Below are 17,984 nucleotides of genomic sequence, written 5' to 3'. Positions count from 1 at the left end.
AGGACCAGATGTGTACAGCGCTGTATGAAGGAGCCCTCTATCTGAGCCCGGGTCTTGACTTCCAGGGATAGTTTGAGAGAGCGCGTTCAAACATGCTCCGGATGTTGGAAGGAGCGAGGATAGGTTCTGTGCTTTATAATGGCCAGGAGTGTTTGTGATTGAGGTTTTAAAGAGGTTGTTAGCGAGAGAGAGTCTAAGAGCTAACATCGGATTTATCAATGGCCAATAGAAACAAAGTTCCCAAGAAATTATCCCACCCAGGGGACAAGGGGCAAACCAGGAAGTGAGGGAAAAAGTCTAGAAAAAACGGCAAGACTAATGTCCGCATCTGGTAGAAGTGTCAGGATTCGGCAATCTGTGTGCGTGCTAGTGGCGCACATAAGCGAGGGGAGCGCATGCTTCCCAGACCGTACAAGGCCAACTATTTGAAATTCAGATCCGAATCTTGATCGATGAGTGAGTAAAATTTCACGACGCTTCAGTTTTATTTGCTCATAAATGTAATTTGCTACGTAGGCTGTATTACACGCGCAATAGCCTAAACGTTCAATCTGCATGCATTTCAGATACCCTAGATTTTGTATAGTGCAGGGGAGCCGCAGCAAGGCCATTTTCTAATGTCAACTCGACTGGTTGCATTACCACTGCAAACATCGACGAGGGTATTCAATTGGAGACGCTAAGGTTAAATGGAACACTAAAAACACACATTCAACGGGTAGGTGAACCGTAACGGATTCGCTTGTAATAGACGCAAACTCATCGAAGGAAACTAAGCAAACTGACACCGACACAGCAACTACACACGCATTATTAAAATGCAATACAACAATATGCTATTGTGCTGTACTCCTTCCTTGGTATTGATGCCAATTGTGACGTTTTGGTCTCTCAGAGTCTTATTTGTGTCAGTTTTTTGAGGTAATAATCTTGCCATATCAATGGTGACGTTTTGGTCTCAGGTTCTATTCTGTGACATAATTTTGAGATTATCATCTACGGTCACATGAATGGTGTCTATCTGTGACATACAGAGATCTTATGTAAAGAACACTGACTATCTGTTGTCCTAATCAGAACCCCATTTTAAGCGAAAGTGTATTTCCTTTCTAGTCTATGGCTCATAATGATTGTATTTGTTTCTTGGTATACTCATTTGTCAACAAGTCTCGGTGTTTTATCATTCTTTGGGCCATTTTTGTAGACTACACCTTAAAATGTTATATTCTATTCTGTAGGCTTTTTTAGCCGGGCAAAATAGGAAGGATTAACTTAAATTTCGTAAACGTCCAATAAAAAAATGTCAAGCATATACAGTAATTCACAACAACCAACTCCAGCCATCAGGCCCTACATGACAGTGCCAATGCCATTACTGAACAGCATAATATCACATCACTTTTATTTGTGTTGCTATAAAGTTTATAATTATTATAGGTATGCACAATATCGAGATGAAGGTGAGGATATTCTTTCTGTGATGTGGTGCTGATGTTACCTCATTGGGATAGCAAACAGATGTGGGTAGCAATCAGGAGAGGAAGACAAGGACACCCGAGATTAAGCTAACATAAGATAGTATACATTATAAACGTTTTAGTCATTTAGCAGACACTCTTACCCAGAGCGAATTAGAGTAGTGAGTGCACACATTTTCGTACTTTTTCCTCCTGGACTCAGAAGTAAACGTAACACCGTAAACAAAAATCCGGGACACTCAAATTAGTATGATATGTTACATTTTGTATGGTATGTATTAATTAGTCATCCATTTCGTATGATATGTTACAAATTCAAATTGGTATAATATGTTACGAATTGCAATTCGTACAATATGCTACAAATTTGATTTGTTATGGCTAATTTCAACTAGGGGGCTATCACTAAAGTTAACTAGGTGGCTAACATTAGCTAGGCTAACTAACATTTTAAGTATTTACAAAGTAGTAAGTAGTTGCATGTCATGAGATTCGAACACGTAACCTTCGGGTTGCTAGACATTTGCCTTATACCCCACCTATCCACCCTCCTTTCATTTCTTGCTTCAAGTAAACTTCTGTGTTATGTAACCATACCATACCAAACTAAACATATCATACTAATTTGAGTGTCCCGGATTTTCGGTTGCTATATTTCTTCTAGTCTATAAAACGAGGCTGACTTTTTCGTACTGGTCCCCTGTGGGAATTGAACCCACAACCCTGGCATTGCACGCGGTCCTATACAGCATACCGTATATAGATTAACACAACTGCAACACAAGATACACGTTGATTGTGATTCGTGCTAGACAACGCAATGTACATCACTGTGTTGTGGTTGAACTGTGCTGGCACAACCATGTAGACTGAAAATGGCTAAATGGAAACAAAGTCATGACCAAAAGAAGACCACACTTCTCCCACAAGAGGGCGACAGAGAATAGCCTATTGGCTACAGTCCCAATACCCAGCTGCCGACAGACCACCCAATTAAAATTGCAACAAATAAAGAAAACACAAAATAGCATACAGGCATGCTAATAAGTTATTGAAATTCTCAAAATGAAAATGCATAGGTCTACACAAATATCGAATAACATAATTAGATAGGTCAAGCCCAGAGACCACAATCAACTACCATAACAATGATCATAAATAATCATGCAAATTATGATCATATCATTATTATCAAATCAAATTATCGGAGAAAACCCATTTTAACGAAGCCTACAACAACACTCCAACCAATCTTCTGAAAGTCACCACTTTAAAACTAAACAAGCATAGCAAGCAAAATGATGCTATTTGTTTTAACTTTTATGCTCACTCTATTTGATGAATGATTCCCAAATCATATAAAATCATAATCATGATAAGCAAGCATTCTTACCGTGTCCAGGTCTCATGGTGCGTGGGGATGTTACGAGAAGAGGACGGACAGGTGCAGTTGGCGCGAGTTAGACCGGGGAAGATCCCCTGTTGTGCCAGTTGGATCCCTGGACGAATCCACGAGCTCCCGGGGTCAGGCGACGACGCGCTCCCACTCAATCCGTCCATTGTGCCAAACCGTCACAAGAACGACGGTAATGAATCCAAACCGTCCGGTTCCAAGAAAGGGACACTGCTCCTTGCCACTGCATAATACAAAACTCAACTCAAAAGCGAAACAGCATTACCCATGACGAAAATACATAAACAATTACATTGAGGAGCAAAAGAATTTACAGTACAGAAAGGGTTGTGTGGCAGACACAGGCTGTTAAATGAGTGACGTTCTCTTCTGGAAAATTATATATAAAAAAGTTAATGTTCACGGCTCCATGCCATGTGACCAGTGTGAACCAATGGGAAAGGAGGAGCCTCTTAAAGCTGTATTGCTATTTTGTAAATGTTCATAAACAACAACAGATTTATGACCTAGTGAGAGAGGGAGAAAGCGGGTGGGGATATGGAGAGAGAGAGGAAGGGGCAGGTCAGAGCTAGGCGCCATTTTACCGGAAAGACGGGGAATGCACAGTTAAACATTCAACATTCATTTCCCCTACACAGTAGGCTACACATACACAGCCTGTCCAGTCTCATGTCCTCATAGTTAGCATACTTTTGCCCATTGTTTCCCAATCTCAGTCCCGAGGACTCCAAGCAGCGCTGATTTGGGTTTTTGCCCTAGCACTACACAGCTGATTCAAATAATCAAGTCATTATTAAGCTTTGATTATTTGAATGACTGTGTAGTGCTAGAGCAACAACAACAAAAACATGTACCTCTTGGGGTCCTCGGGACCGAGTTTTGGAAACACTGCTTTAGCCTCTTTTTTAAAGGAGTAGTTCACTATTTTACAACTTGATGTTAGCTGGTTCCTCACCCTGAAAGTAGTCTATGGTCCGGGAGAAACTGTAGTCCAGGGTTCAGTGGTCGTTGAACAGCCACTACAAACTTCAGCTGACCTTAGCCACCACAAGCTAAAAGTCTATGGAAGTGATAGGAGCATGTGAGCACGTTTAAAAAACGAAGGTAAAAATCTCCTGAAATCAATTCAAATCAATTCCATATTTAGTTTGATGTTACTTTAAGGTGCTTTGGCTATTTAAAAAAAAACATGCTCACATGCCCCCATCACTTCCAATGATTGTTAACTTGTGGTGTGTGTAGCGAGCTGTTTACAGGAAACTGAACTATGGATTACAGTTTCTACTTTCAGGGTGAGGAATCATCTCAAATGAAGTTGTAAAATAGTAGACTACTCCTTTAAACACACGTGTCATGGGTTTCATCCGCTCTTTTCACTTTTCCTGCTGAATGAGCCAGATAGGCAGTGTATTATGGAATAGTATAATTTGTAGTCTTAGTGTTGTCAATATTTATTGTCATATAAAAAGAAATGTAGAACTAAATGAACGTGAAAAAGTAAGACAAGTATTTTCATCCATGCATAATTTAAGCTAATACCATCTATTTTGGCATGTTGACTTTGTGTGCGTTCTTAACATTTTGTCTAAAGTTCTTATAAATGTGTCGTTGGTTTACAGGAAATTCGTTACGAAGCTATTTTCAAAATTGAAGGCTTTTGTTTTTATTGGATTAATATTGTGTCTTGCCTAATGTCAAAATACGAATACCTCCGAGTCAAAGCAGAGATGTGGAGGGAGCATATAGGTTATTTCTGAACATTGGAGCAGTTCTCTTGTATTCATTTGATCAGATAAAACAAACACACTATTTCCCTAATTTACAAATAGCCTACAAACACATGCAAGCAGACAGACACACTCACGTCCACCAAAAATTTGATTGACGTATAGAGGATGCAAAAATACACTAACAACACGACGTCACAGTGTTTACAAAGACTTCAATTTCACACATATACAATAAGTTATACAGTATTGAAATTCAGTGATACAGTAGTAACCGAATAGGTCTGTAGTCTCTGAGGTAGGGTATTGGAATCATACGAATATGTATTACAATCTCTACATGGCCCCAAAAGATAAGTTCTCACAAATATAAGATATAGGAATATGCCAAGCCGTAACAGCTACAGCATTGCAATATAACGAGAATAAGGGACAGTAAATCGTTAAAGCCATATTCGCTAGTTGATTCAACAAAGGCACTTTTACGCAACATTTGCTTTTATTTACATTTGAAATAGAAACAAATAGAATGCGAAAAAGGTCCCTTTGTCTAAGTCAATTGAAATTGGAGGTAGGCTGAATTCGGAAGTTGTTTGGATTTAACTGTCGCGTTAGGTAGTTCTCTGTTCAGGAATGTTATTTCAGTAGTAAAATATGTAATAGTTCCCAACCAATAATATTTATTATTGAATAACATTTACAGTAGGCCTTTTCTACATTCAAAGATCAAATTGAGTTTTCATAATAATACTATGGTGTAAATAGGTAGTATCCGTTTCTTTTCATGTGCACATAGACGTATGCCTTTTGTTGCTAGAGACAGTGTTTCACTAGCTTGTATACAGTGCAATAAATAAGTGCTTCTCAACTTCAGCCTGCAAGTCGTTTCACCAATCCTTACTAATCTCTAAATTGATAAACAAACATGATGAACAGAGTGTGTCGATTCTATGAGAGTAAACATCTTTAACATTTGACAAATACAAACATTTATGGAGTGTTTCTTTCATTAATAGCCTCTACGTCGCCATCTCCTTCTCTTGCAGGGGTTTCTGACGCCACACCCGCAGACGGGGAGTCTCCTTGCTCTGCCTCCTGGGCCTTGGACTGTCCGTTGGTTACCGGATTACCATCACCATCCTTGTTTACGTTCTCTGAGTTGGCACTGAGGTTTGAGCTCGAAGACTCATCCTTGTGATCTTTCTTCCACTTCATCCTCCGGTTCTGGAACCAGATTTTGATCTGGCGCTCAGTCAGGCAGAGCGCGTGTGCTATCTCCACGCGCCTCCGGCAGTTCAGGTATCGGTTAAAGTGGAATTCTTTCTCCAGCTCCAGTGTCTGGTACCGGGAGTACGTCTGACGTCCACGCTTTCTGTTTGGATCTGAAAGAGAGAATGGTTTTAATCGATGTACAGATGCAGGATCTTAATTTGATCACTCTTTTGTTGTTGAGAATTTTCCTAAGCAGCAGGAAATGGAAACTTCTAGAGTATTTGAGATTTTAAAAGGCTTCTAAAGTTGGTCATTTCCAATTTAAAATGCCAGGCTTGATTTGCCCTAACGAAAAATGCACAAAGCCCTACAAGAAATGTCCATTTACTATAATCCACATAATAATTCACATTTCCTGTTGCTGCAGGATTATGTTCCTGTTGTTGGAAACTGGCTCAAATTAAGATCCTACATTTGTACATAGCATTTTCCTACTAGGGCCACAAATAAAAAATACTGCAAATTGCTCTAAAACCATGTTCTACACAAGCATGCCATATGTAATAACTCCGATAATAACTTGATACTGATAATGACACACATGACAATTATGTGATCTTGGATTCTTGTATTTTTTTCTATAGAAAATAATCAAATAAAAAAAACGTGCCACAGTCTTTCATTCTGTGCCATTTTTGCTAAGATTTCTTTCTCAAAATGTCTTCGGACTGTCAGTGCTGTTTTGGCTCAGACTTCCGTCCGTTATAAATATTCCAGCTGGGATTCTAGCCTGTAGCCTATTGCTAATGCACTGCATGCCTCTCCAATTAGAAGCATGTGTTGGTTCACCGTTACTAGGTCATACCCACAGCCCATAAGCAATTACTACTGCTATTTCAATGGTCTTTATTAGACACTGTCCTGCCTACCAATGCCGTACTAATCAGACACTAGTGTCAATACCACTGCTCCAACTAGTCTACTGATATTGTTTACAGCCACCACTATAGTTTAGTTATATCCCTGTGTACAAATAGGTTTCTGAAACTGATTATGTTAATCACAACTGCCATTCTGAGCCCAATAAAAAGAGCGAACTGCAGCGTGCACGAGCAATGATTTGCACTACAATTTATAGCCTGGTATTTTACTGCCACATACCGTAGAAGACCAACAACAACAAAAACAGCGACAATGTCCCTGCGCGATGAACACTACAGAAGCGGAGTGATAATGAATTTATGGTCACACAACTAAGTAATTAAACATTTTTCAGATTCTTTTCATGCAATACCAATGGCTTCACGGAATTAATTGCACCATTAATTAAGACAACAGTAAGTTGTCCCATGTAAGATCATACCTGATGTTCTCATCCAGGGGTACATCCGGTAGTGTTTGTCCTCTGGCGAGGTGAGTGGACCCGGCACCGGCTGGATGCAGCTGTCCCCGAACAGACGGCTCTGGTCGAAAGAGCTGCAGTGCAGACTGTGCACGTCCGGCCCCTGGTCATAAGCAGGAGTAAACATCGGGGGGCTCTGGTAAATAGCATTGTTGACGTTGTAAAGTCCGGACAAGGACGTTGGAAAGGCAGGGGCTGCGCCACTGTGAACAGATTCGGGTCCTTCTCCACTGGCTCGAAGAGCGCACGAACCCCGGTCGGCGTTTGGGAAGAAAGAACCGGTCGCCGTATATTTGCTAAAAAGACCATCCACATAATAAGAGCTCATATTTTTTCCTTGTGATTTGTTGGGCCAGAATCTTCAGTGTCGTTTTTACGAGGTAGTGTGATAAATGACAGCAATACACCCTAGATTTACACCAAACCACGTGATCCAGCCCTGTGACCGCTGTAGCCAATCTCCAGCAGGGCCAGAAATATCATTATGGCGCACAGACTGCAGAGTAGGATTAACACACACAGACTGCAGAGTAGGATTAACACACACAGACTGCAGAGTAGGATTAACACAGACTACAGGGTAGGATTAACACACACAGACTGCAGAGTAGGATTAACACACACAGACTGCAGAGTAGGATTAACACACACAGACTGCAGAGTAGGATTATCACACACAGACTGCAGAGTAGGATTAACACAGACTACAGAGTAGGATTATCACACACATACTGCAGAGTAGGATTAACAAACACAGACTGCAGAGTAGGATTAACACACACAGACTACAGAGTAGGATTAACACACACAGACTACAGAGTAGGATTAACACACACAGACTGCAGAGTAGGATTAACACACACAGACTGCAGAGTAGGATTAACAAACACAGACTGCAGAGTAGGATTAACACACACAGACTGCAGAGTAGGATTAACAAACACAGACTATAGAGTAGAATTAACACACACAGACTAGAGTAGGATTAACAAACACAGACTACAGAGTAGAATTAACACACACAGACTAGAGTAGGATTAACACACACACACACACAGACACACAGACACACAGACACACAGACACACAGACACACAGACACACACACTATCGTCCTCATCTCTTTGGACACACACCCTCTCATAAACACTGTGGGAACATATGAAATGACACAAAATACAATGTCATTGGTTCAAAAGAAAACCGCTGTCCTGTTGCAGTTATACCTTACTTTTCATAATACAGCATAATAGCATCGCTCCCACCCCCTCATAACATCTGTCATTTATACACAACTAAGAATATAAAACTGCATTGTGTATTTTTTTTAAAGCTTTTCTTCAAATCCTTCAAATAGCTACATGTCTCCGTGCTAAAACGGAACAATATGTGATAGTCTACAACAAACATCAAACATGATGATTATAGTATACAAAGGGCAGAGCACTACATTTGTACATAGTTCATTGTTTTTATATATTCAACATATAGTCAGAATATAGGTGGGCTACATTTGATTGCTTGTCATAATTAACTTTACAACAGTTTATTTTATATTACTGTGATTCAAATAATACCATTTACAAGTGTAACCATTATCAATTGTATCCTATTTGAGTTGCTGTTGTTGTGTAACTCGTGTTTCCAAAAATATATTATAAACTGGGTGGTTCGAGCCCTTAATGCTGATTGGCTGAAAGACCATTGCTTTGTACTGCTCTAATTAAATTGGTAGACAGTTTATAATAGCAATAAGGCACCTCGGGGGTTTGTGGTATATTGCCAATATACCAAGGCTAAGCGCTGTATCCAGGCACTCCGCTTTGCGTCGTGGTTAAGAACAGCCCTGAGCCGTGGTATGTTGGCCATATACCACACACCCTCGGGCCTTATTGGTTAAATATAAAATGACTTGTTGTAATGAGTACAAGAAGCAAGTGAGAAGATGATTTTGAGTGGTAACCCAATGCCAGATGAAGCAAGTGATTAATTAAAAACATAAAAGTTAGGTAAGCAAATGAAGTAAGTCAATTTGAATAGTCTAAATGAGCCACAGTATTTGTAGGCCTACATGTTGACATCTACCACGTTTGTGTTATCCAGCGTTCTTGGCGGTAGACCTATTTCGAAATAAAAAAAAATAACTCTGAATTTATTATGTTTTATCTGCAATGGGCTATGGCCTAATTTGGTCAAGTTTATGTATATTCTTTCGTATTCCACAATGTTATCTGGAAATAAACACAGGAGGGATCAACAAACAAATGCAATTCTGTGTGTGGCGTTAATGATCATATAACCACTTAGGCTAAATCTAAATATCACCAAACATACTCTACAACGCAAAACCTATCAGATTTTCCAATATGCCATATCATAGTACTCTAAAATGGATTCAACGAAAGCAAATTGAACGCAAATCAGACCAAAAGCTACTTGTGTTGGATCATATTGCAAATGTTGAACATGAATAATACTTCAGAAAAAGGGGAAAATATCTTTCCACTGACTTTACATAATGGAATTGCTTCTTGTACTCTGAATCATGTGTTGATATTGCATGATAATTATGTTTATTAAACACTACTTATAACCTAAAGATAAAAATAAACGCATTCTAACTATAATAATTAGGCCTACTAAAAGCCTGTTTTCTTTGAAGACAATCTAACACTCAACGTTATTTGCCCAGTAAAATGTACCCAATTATCTTGATTGTCAATTCATTTGACATGTAGAAAAACGAAGTTTTAGGTTTCTTTGTGTATAAAATGTAAAGATACCCATGTACAACATGTTGTGTATAACTAGACTAAGGCCTACTATTTCGTCTATTTTTATAAATCTTTATATTATTAAATACTGCCCTGGATGTGCTTACGACCACAATAGCTAATAATATTGGGGCGGCAGGAAGCCTAGTGGTTAGAGCGTTGGACTAATAACTGGTTGCAAGATCGAATCCCCGAGCTGACAATGTAAAAATCTGTCGTTCTGCCCCTGAACAAGGCAGTTAACCAACTGTTCCTAGGCCGTCATTGAAAATAAGAATTTGTTCTTAACTGACTTGCCTAGTTAAATAAAGGTAAAATAATCTGAATAAGAACAATTAGAATTACGATGTTATAGAACGCAAATTATGCAGGAAAAGGATGCCTAAACATGCCTAAACGTTGTATTCCTGGTGAGCGCACTGTATTCGTAAACATTCCTTAACGTGGTATTAGACTTGCATTGTAAAACCGTAGGCAGGGTGTGAAATCACTTTGTTGCACTCTTAAACTGTTACGTTCCTGCGAGAGTAATCACAAAGGGAAAGCGTTCAAAAGAGGCCATTCTGAGGCTTGTTATGGAACATAAGCGCCATCCTCTGGTCACTATACAAAGTTGCAGGGTGGAAAAGGTGCAATGCGCACAGAACTGCAATCACAGCCACCCCCTTAGTGGCCAAATAGAGGGAAAAAATCACATAAAGGAATGTGATTCATGTAGGAACTGTGTTATTCATTGCGCGCGGTACTATTTCCAGACGGAATGCAGATTTAGAGGTCCAATTATTAGCATCGAGAATAGTATATCTAAAATGTCCATGTTGGCCTCATATACACTGAGACTAGGTCTTGCCTCATATACACTGAGACTAGACCTTGCCTCATATAATGCTTTTGCTTTATTGCCCTTCCCGTTCCTCCAGCACGTGAACAGAACACTAGCTACCACCAGAGAACCCGAGCGAGAACGTTTCCCAGGCCAGGTAGAAACAAAGGGGCGCTCGAGATGACCATGAGTCCCGCGAGCAAAAGTCGGGGAGACGCCAATAAAGCTGATCATTTCCGCTAGGCCTTTTGTTCATGCTGCAGTCCTACAGAAAGAGAGAAAACAAATGGGTGCCGAGTTCTGAAAACGGCCTAATTGTGTCTGGACGGCCATAAAGCCATTAAAAGTGGAATGCCAGACAGTATAGCAGACCAGGCGTTTTATTGCTCTTTCTCTGGCCCAGCCTTTGATGTTTGGGGTCCATCTGCGTCCTCGAGGCCGAGCGCGTCAAAACACCACTATATGGCTCCATACAACTACTACAGGCCTGTGGGTATTCAAATATATGTGCATGCATTATGTGAATGATGTTGTCTGATAAAAGATGGGTGTTTCTGTGATTCTGTAATTATGTAGTTTTGCCAAGCTCCAGTTGTAGCCTATTCCACATGTCTCTATAATGTCAATTGTTATTATTATTTGGTACACCGCAGATTTAAGAGAACTCCTCTAGGCCTATAGGCCAAAGGCTTGTGGAAGCAGGTCTACCTCAACCACTCATTCTAACTAGAAGTTCAGATCAAATAGATTGTAATTTGATTACCACCACCACAGCTAAATTCCATATAGTACAGTCCCTCGTTGAACGCTCAATACCTTTGACCTCTCTCTCCTGCACATGTTGCAGGTTTTAAAACATGGCGGCCACGATGTGTCCAGAAGCACGGGGTCTAAACTGAGCGGTGGTGTCATATCATAGCTGAAGAACACATATCCTACAGGCCCCAGCTGTCGAAGATATCGACATCTTTCTTGTGTTGTGTCCTCTCGCCTTGCAGCGCTTCGCACCCCATAAACGGTTATAGTGGTAATGGTCTTTAATGGCTGTATACAACTAACAATGTCCTCTGCCAAGGCGCGCGGAACAGAGCAGCGCTGCAAGCACGGAGCGACGGTCAGGGCTTGACTGTTTACCCTGATACAGAGACATCAGGCAGAGCCCCCCCCCCCCCCCCCCCCACACACACACACACAAATACAGTGTGTGTGTGCGTGTTCTTTGCGCGCGGGGTTGAAGAAAGAATGCCAAATGCGCGTTTACATTATTTGATAAGCCGTTGACATTTCAAAGTCAAAGACTCGAATTTCCTCACGGAAAATGAAATAAATGGTCGACTGTCATTACTACCTGGTTTACATTACCCCATGAATAGTTTGTATTGGAGTATTATTCCAATATTTTGTTGGAGAGAAAATATGAGTGTATCCATATAGGCTACACAAGACATTTGGTAGGATGCAATACATTTGACTGTCAATATATTTAAGAATTTGATAATTTATTGAATTAATTCTTAGATTACAGTGAAATGTAAAAGCACAACAAATGATAAGAATTCAATGTGGCTGCATTCGCAGATATAATTTGTTTTATTCAATAAATAAAGTACAAATTACATTTGAGAAGCGAACATCGGAACGTCTACAGACCATGAGGTATTCATTACGTAGCCTACAGTGTTTTAAAAATGTCCTCTCTCTCTCTTTCTGACCAATATGTCCTCTAAATGTTACTCCCTGAAATTCAGACATAGTTTCCTATACAAGCGTTATGTTTCTTCACAACGGAGTCAGGTAAAAATGAAATAGGTTCTTGCAATTATAGGTCTTGCAATTATAGGTAGTTGAGAGACGTCTAGGTAGTCAACACAAAATAATTGTTATGTACCTTCTATTAATATTATCAATAGGCTTATATGCATTTTAAAAAGGCTTTTGATACTCATGCACCCACTTCAAAATGCTACCATTACGTTAGCAGCCAGACGTTAGCCTATCACTCCAACGTTAGATCATGAATCAACGTTACCAGTAATTGAAATAATGACAACAACAAAAAAACTTAATCACATTTAAAGCTAAATTCAGTTGAACCGGAAATAGAAATATCTACAAACCAGAGAACACACACATAGCTACAAACATCCATACACAAACGAGCACAGAGAACAGGCCTACTAATACTCGTCTTACACAATGACACTTGCAGCCGAGGCCTTAATTAATTAACATCCTAATAACAATAACAACAAATTATGCGCACTGTTAAATTGTGCAATATAAAGGTAGTTGCATCAAACCGACGAGTAGGGCCGGACATGCTTTTTACAAGACACATAACAGCTTCTGTTTGGAATAAAACAATAAGACAACGACTTCTAAAAAATACAGTCTTTTCACAGATATCCCTTATTTGTGATATTTTTTACGTTCTCGTTCAATGAATCATAGGTTCCTATAAATCATTTGTTGGTCCACAATCTTTATTAAATTTCTTCATCTTCATTCTGCGGTTCTGAAACCAGATTTTGACCTGTCTCTCGGAAAGGTTGAGCTGCCTCGCGACCTCGAACCTACGGTCCCGCGTGAGGTACGTGTTAAAGAGGAACTCTTTCTCCAGCTCGAGGATCTGGTGCTTGGAGTATGGACAGCGCTTTTTTCTCGTGGCGCTTGCGTGGAGCCAGTTAGATACCGGGTTATCTGGAGAGAGGGGTGCGAAACGAGACTGGTGTGAGCCCGGTGCTGCTGGCCCAGATGTAATAAAAACACATGACCCACAAGAGACGAGGCGGATAATAAAAGCTCTGGAAATCAATTCTGGATATACAAATCTAAATGGACTCCTATACCTGACTGTTGCTGTTTCAGATCTGAAACCCATAGTATCAGAACATGGAAACGGGTGAGAGAAAGATAGCCTATTGTCAAGTCCCTATAAATGGCACGCCTCGAATGGCATATTTTCAAACACGCGCCCCATCTGCTACTCACACATTTCTACCTGCATCCCCGCAGCTTTACAGAACATAGCATTACCAAATGTCAAAGGATGAAGCAGCACTTACTTGGATCGAGGGCCGGTTTCTCCTCTATCTCCCCGTTCGGGTTTGCGGTCTGGCCAGGTAGTGTGTTCTTGTCCACCGGGGACGCCGTCGCAACTGTCCCGTTGGTGAAGTCGGACAGGAGCAGTGCGGTGTGGGATCCAGGCAGCGCGCTGTCCACTCGTGCGCCCAGGCTCTCCGGTTTGATCCCGTAATGATGACTCGTCGGTAATCCGGTCAAAGGCAAGGACCCTGAAATGGGCTCCAGCAGCCAGGACTGCATGTAGCGACCCTCCACATCGCCTGGAGCCGGGCCTTGGTGATGCCCATACGGGTGGTGGTACACGGATGACACGGCACCTGGAAACTGGGTCGATACATGGCCCCAGGACGGGTTGAAGACCGGAGCTTTCGTTGGGAAGGTGCAGGGCCCAAGCTCGGTGTGATCCGTGAGCGAGGTGAGCTGCCTCGCATGCTGGAGCCCCCCCGGACCGGAGGTGTATCTGGGCGCGGACAGCTCCTCGCTCTCGGGCAAGATGAGGGAGTCAACGTAGTAGCTCGTCAACGTTCCAGATGTCGACATGGCAAAAGAGACTTTCACATGTACCCACACATACACAGATACATACAAAAACAAGCGTGCCACACACGCCACACACACATACACACGCACTAAACCCGACTTTTACAAAATAACAATCTGAAGAAATCAAGTATAGCAACTTGGCACCACAAAGATCTACAGTCGACTAATAGTTGGGAAGCAGGACTGCCATTCGATTGGGTGTCGAGCGCACGTGATCATAAAGGCTGAACAATACAGGATAAATCAATCCCTTTGGCTATTAAATGCTCGCGGGTTTCTGTCTTAAAACGTAACAATGTCTAGGTTTAAAAGCAAATTATTATTATTTTATACAGTTACTGCTGATATAAATGTAGGGCTATGGAAAGGGAGAGTAGGCTAAACTGAAATACCATTGGAAGTATCTGTCCATTTAGTATAGGTCAGCGAATCCAATAAATAATTCTCCCAAAACACACATTTAACGAGTATATTTACACATATGTTATAGGGTAATAAGCATTACCAATGATACTCACAACAAAACATACAGGGGCTGAACATAACCAGGAGAACGCCGCCATATTGGGGCTTATTAACGAAACCAAATGTCATAAACTGCATTCTTTCTATGGCGCCAAGGAACGTAAATTATTCAGATATTCTTTCTTACAACTAATGCTCTGGGTAGCTTTCCATCGTAGTAGGTAACCTCGTTCATCTTCAGTCAAAATGTTCAAACCTTTCATATTTTCATTGTCAGGAAACATTCCAACATGAACAAGCTTTTACGCACACACCCCATTAAACATAAGCTTTCAAAGGTGTGCTATATCATGCTATTTTGTGAAGCCTTAGTTTGGTATTATACAATAATAACCCAATACAATATAAGATTAAAGCCTAATAGAACCACAAGCCTGCTGAGAATAATAATTGACTAGTTTAATGTGTTATTTCATCAACATCCTATGACATTGCTATTGTATTGCCTATTTGGAAAAAATATATATAATTACTCAGTAAAAGTAATATTCCTTTCAGCAGCAAAATATGGATTTTTTAAAATTCGTATAGTTATTTTTGATAGATAACAAATGTCTAAATAGAATAGAAATGTGTGTTGGCATAGTAGTAGGTCTACCCGGTTAAGTTCATGTATTTACTGCTGCCTTAAAACAAAAAAACAAAAAAATTGAAATAATAATTTTACTGTTCTAGTCTAATATTGTATTCTATATCCGTGAATATCCAGGATAGCCTACATTCTGGTTATTAAACAAAACCGAGGAATTAAACAGCAATGTTCTATTACAGAAAATATATTAATTCAATCAATAACCTACATGGAAATAGGCCTAATTGTGGCATATTTAAAAAATTAAGATACAACAAAATAAGCGACAATTATGGATATTCGTCATAGAAAATAGTATGCACATAGTAGTGCACATCGACCTGTAGCCTAGCTGGCTTCTTTTTCAAATACAAATACTTTACCACTATTACTAAGAAATAGGCTACACATATTGTTTACAGCCAACTATTACTAGGAGTTCTATTATCCTATTATGAGGCCACTATCATGATTAGGACCCTGTGTTTTGGTTTACCTGGATTTTAATGTTCATTAAAAATATATATTATCAAACTTTACCCTTTTATTTTAATGTCAGATGGTCCAGCATCATCCTCAGACAATTGTTTTTATTTTTGTTCTAATTCTCATTTCTGGAAAAGGCTTCAAATAAAGGTTAAAATCCAGGTCATGTGACATGATCAACCAAAACACAGGCCCCGAACCATAATTACCATCAGCACTATTACAAATAGGCTACCAGCACAGCAGTGCCAATTATGGAAGCCGCTATGGCTAAAGAAAACAATTATACACTATTAAGTAGAAACTAATACGCTAACAAATACAGACTAATGTACAGAAGTCGTTGAGTTTATGAGTTTTCCTCACAAAAGTGTGAGAAACCTCGTGAGAAAAACATGCAATTAATAGATAATTGAATAGATACTTTACACATGGGGTTGTTTGTTTCATCATCCAGACGCATAGATCACGTTCTAATCAAATTTGAAAGCAGAAATAAAACTCGTTTTCAGAAACCAAACAACGCTCAATGGACACGCAAATACAATACAAACCAACACATGTAATTCAACAATAGCCGAGAAGAGGCTTTCTGAACATGCAAACCCAAGTCTGGATACAATATGATCAAATCTGAACTAGTATGAAGAGAGGAAATGACGGGGTAACACGTTGTAACACTTCACAGACATGTTCTCGAACCTTGCCCTACCATAGCTTTAGAGAACCGTGATAGTACAGCCACAGAATTACGTGTTCTATTTATTACCGTCAAATAAAACTGAAAGCTAGGCCAACACCTTACAGGCCATAGGCGATTGACTACTGCTAAATAATTCACTCCAGCCTGTTTTCCCATACTGAAGGAAAAAAACGGTATAACTCACACCAATAACTGAAAAGATAGGCGTTCATCTACCTGGAACGCATTGGGCCTACAACTGTGCATAATCAGATAATGCTTGGTGAAAATAGGTTAGAGACATTAGAACAAAATAAAGAGGCTAGTGGATAAATAAAGGCTATGCGCACTTAAACACAGCACAGACAGGCACCTTCAAAAGAAAAAAAGGACACACAAGTGAATGCAATGGCACTTTAAGGCTGTAAACTAAATCAGGGTGTTTTTAACACGGACCCAGTATACCGCAGGGGTTATTCACTTATTTTTCCCGCAGATAACAGCTTGTCTGGCGGATCTAAATATCGCCATAAAGCCCTTCCCTTCTTTTGTGTTCGGGCTGTATTGCGCAGCGGAAGCATCCGGTTCAATTGCCCACCGGCGCGCCGCTGAGGTCGCTGTTGCACACTCAACTTCCCCTTCCACTCCAATGCAGTGGTCGTAACCGAGGCCTTGTCTGGCGTCATTGCGTCACGACTGACAGAAAACATGCTTATCTATACGCTAAATCCAAGTCCAACTCGCCTATGGCTGAGCTTTTACCAAGATAAATATAGGACGCAGGCAATACAGGGGCTTAATTTAACGACGAAAATAACAAGTAGAGTTTGTATAAATATTACTGACGATATGTTAAGAGAAATACACGCCAGCAAGTATTTCTCAACAGCTAAAGGAAATAAGAAATGTCCTATTGTTTATTCATATATTTATGGAAAAACAAATAACACTCCATCCTATTACATACAATTCAATCAGATTGCACGAGTCCCAGACTAAGTTGACTGAAGTTTCGATGTATTAAACTGGGCCAATTCAGACAGTTTCGTGTTGTAGAGGTAGAAAATAGATCCCAACAACATGAAACTACCTAAACCACTCCACAGTCCGCTCCAGGCCTCAAGACGCACAGCAGCCAATGCATAACGCCACGTCTTCTTCGGTTTCATATCGATTTCAAACACCAATGCTGTTCATAACGAGCCTGTATTGAAAGTATCATATTCTTTAATGTTCATGATCAAATCTTTGCACTGGAAACTG

General features: G+C 40.2%; 3 protein-coding genes across 3 annotated transcripts in view; all 3 read right to left on the bottom strand.

Annotated features, from left to right (window-relative positions):
• The window catches only part of LOC129830898 (homeobox protein Hox-A3a-like), a 36,810-nt gene extending 32,077 nt beyond the window's left edge, over positions 1-4,733 (bottom strand). Inside the window, exon 1 of the mRNA XM_055893721.1 lies at positions 2,872-4,733. The gene's annotated coding sequence lies outside the window, so the exon portion shown is untranslated. The remainder of the gene's footprint in view (positions 1-2,871) is intronic.
• Positions 4,734-4,817: 84 nt separating this feature from the next.
• On the bottom strand, positions 4,818-7,763 carry LOC129830902 (homeobox protein Hox-A7-like). Its single transcript, XM_055893729.1, has 2 exons — positions 7,195-7,763; positions 4,818-6,001 (listed from the first exon to the last, which is right to left on the bottom strand). The coding sequence occupies exons 1-2, from the start codon at positions 7,559-7,561 to the stop codon at positions 5,610-5,612; spliced, it is 759 nt and encodes a 252-aa protein (XP_055749704.1). The 5' UTR covers positions 7,562-7,763; the 3' UTR covers positions 4,818-5,609.
• A 4,639-nt stretch (positions 7,764-12,402) lies between these two features.
• Positions 12,403-17,728, bottom strand: LOC129830897 (homeobox protein Hox-A9-like). Its single transcript, XM_055893720.1, has 2 exons — positions 13,896-17,728; positions 12,403-13,530 (listed from the first exon to the last, which is right to left on the bottom strand). The coding sequence occupies exons 1-2, from the start codon at positions 14,452-14,454 to the stop codon at positions 13,286-13,288; spliced, it is 804 nt and encodes a 267-aa protein (XP_055749695.1). The 5' UTR covers positions 14,455-17,728; the 3' UTR covers positions 12,403-13,285.
• Between the last annotated feature and the right edge of the window lie 256 nt (positions 17,729-17,984).

Source organism: Salvelinus fontinalis, chromosome 32 (genome assembly GCF_029448725.1).
Source record: "Salvelinus fontinalis isolate EN_2023a chromosome 32, ASM2944872v1, whole genome shotgun sequence".
Classification (NCBI taxonomy): domain Eukaryota; kingdom Metazoa; phylum Chordata; class Actinopteri; order Salmoniformes; family Salmonidae; genus Salvelinus; species Salvelinus fontinalis.
The sequence above is the reverse complement of the archived record's forward strand: the minus strand, read 5'-3'. Positions and strand labels throughout refer to the sequence as shown.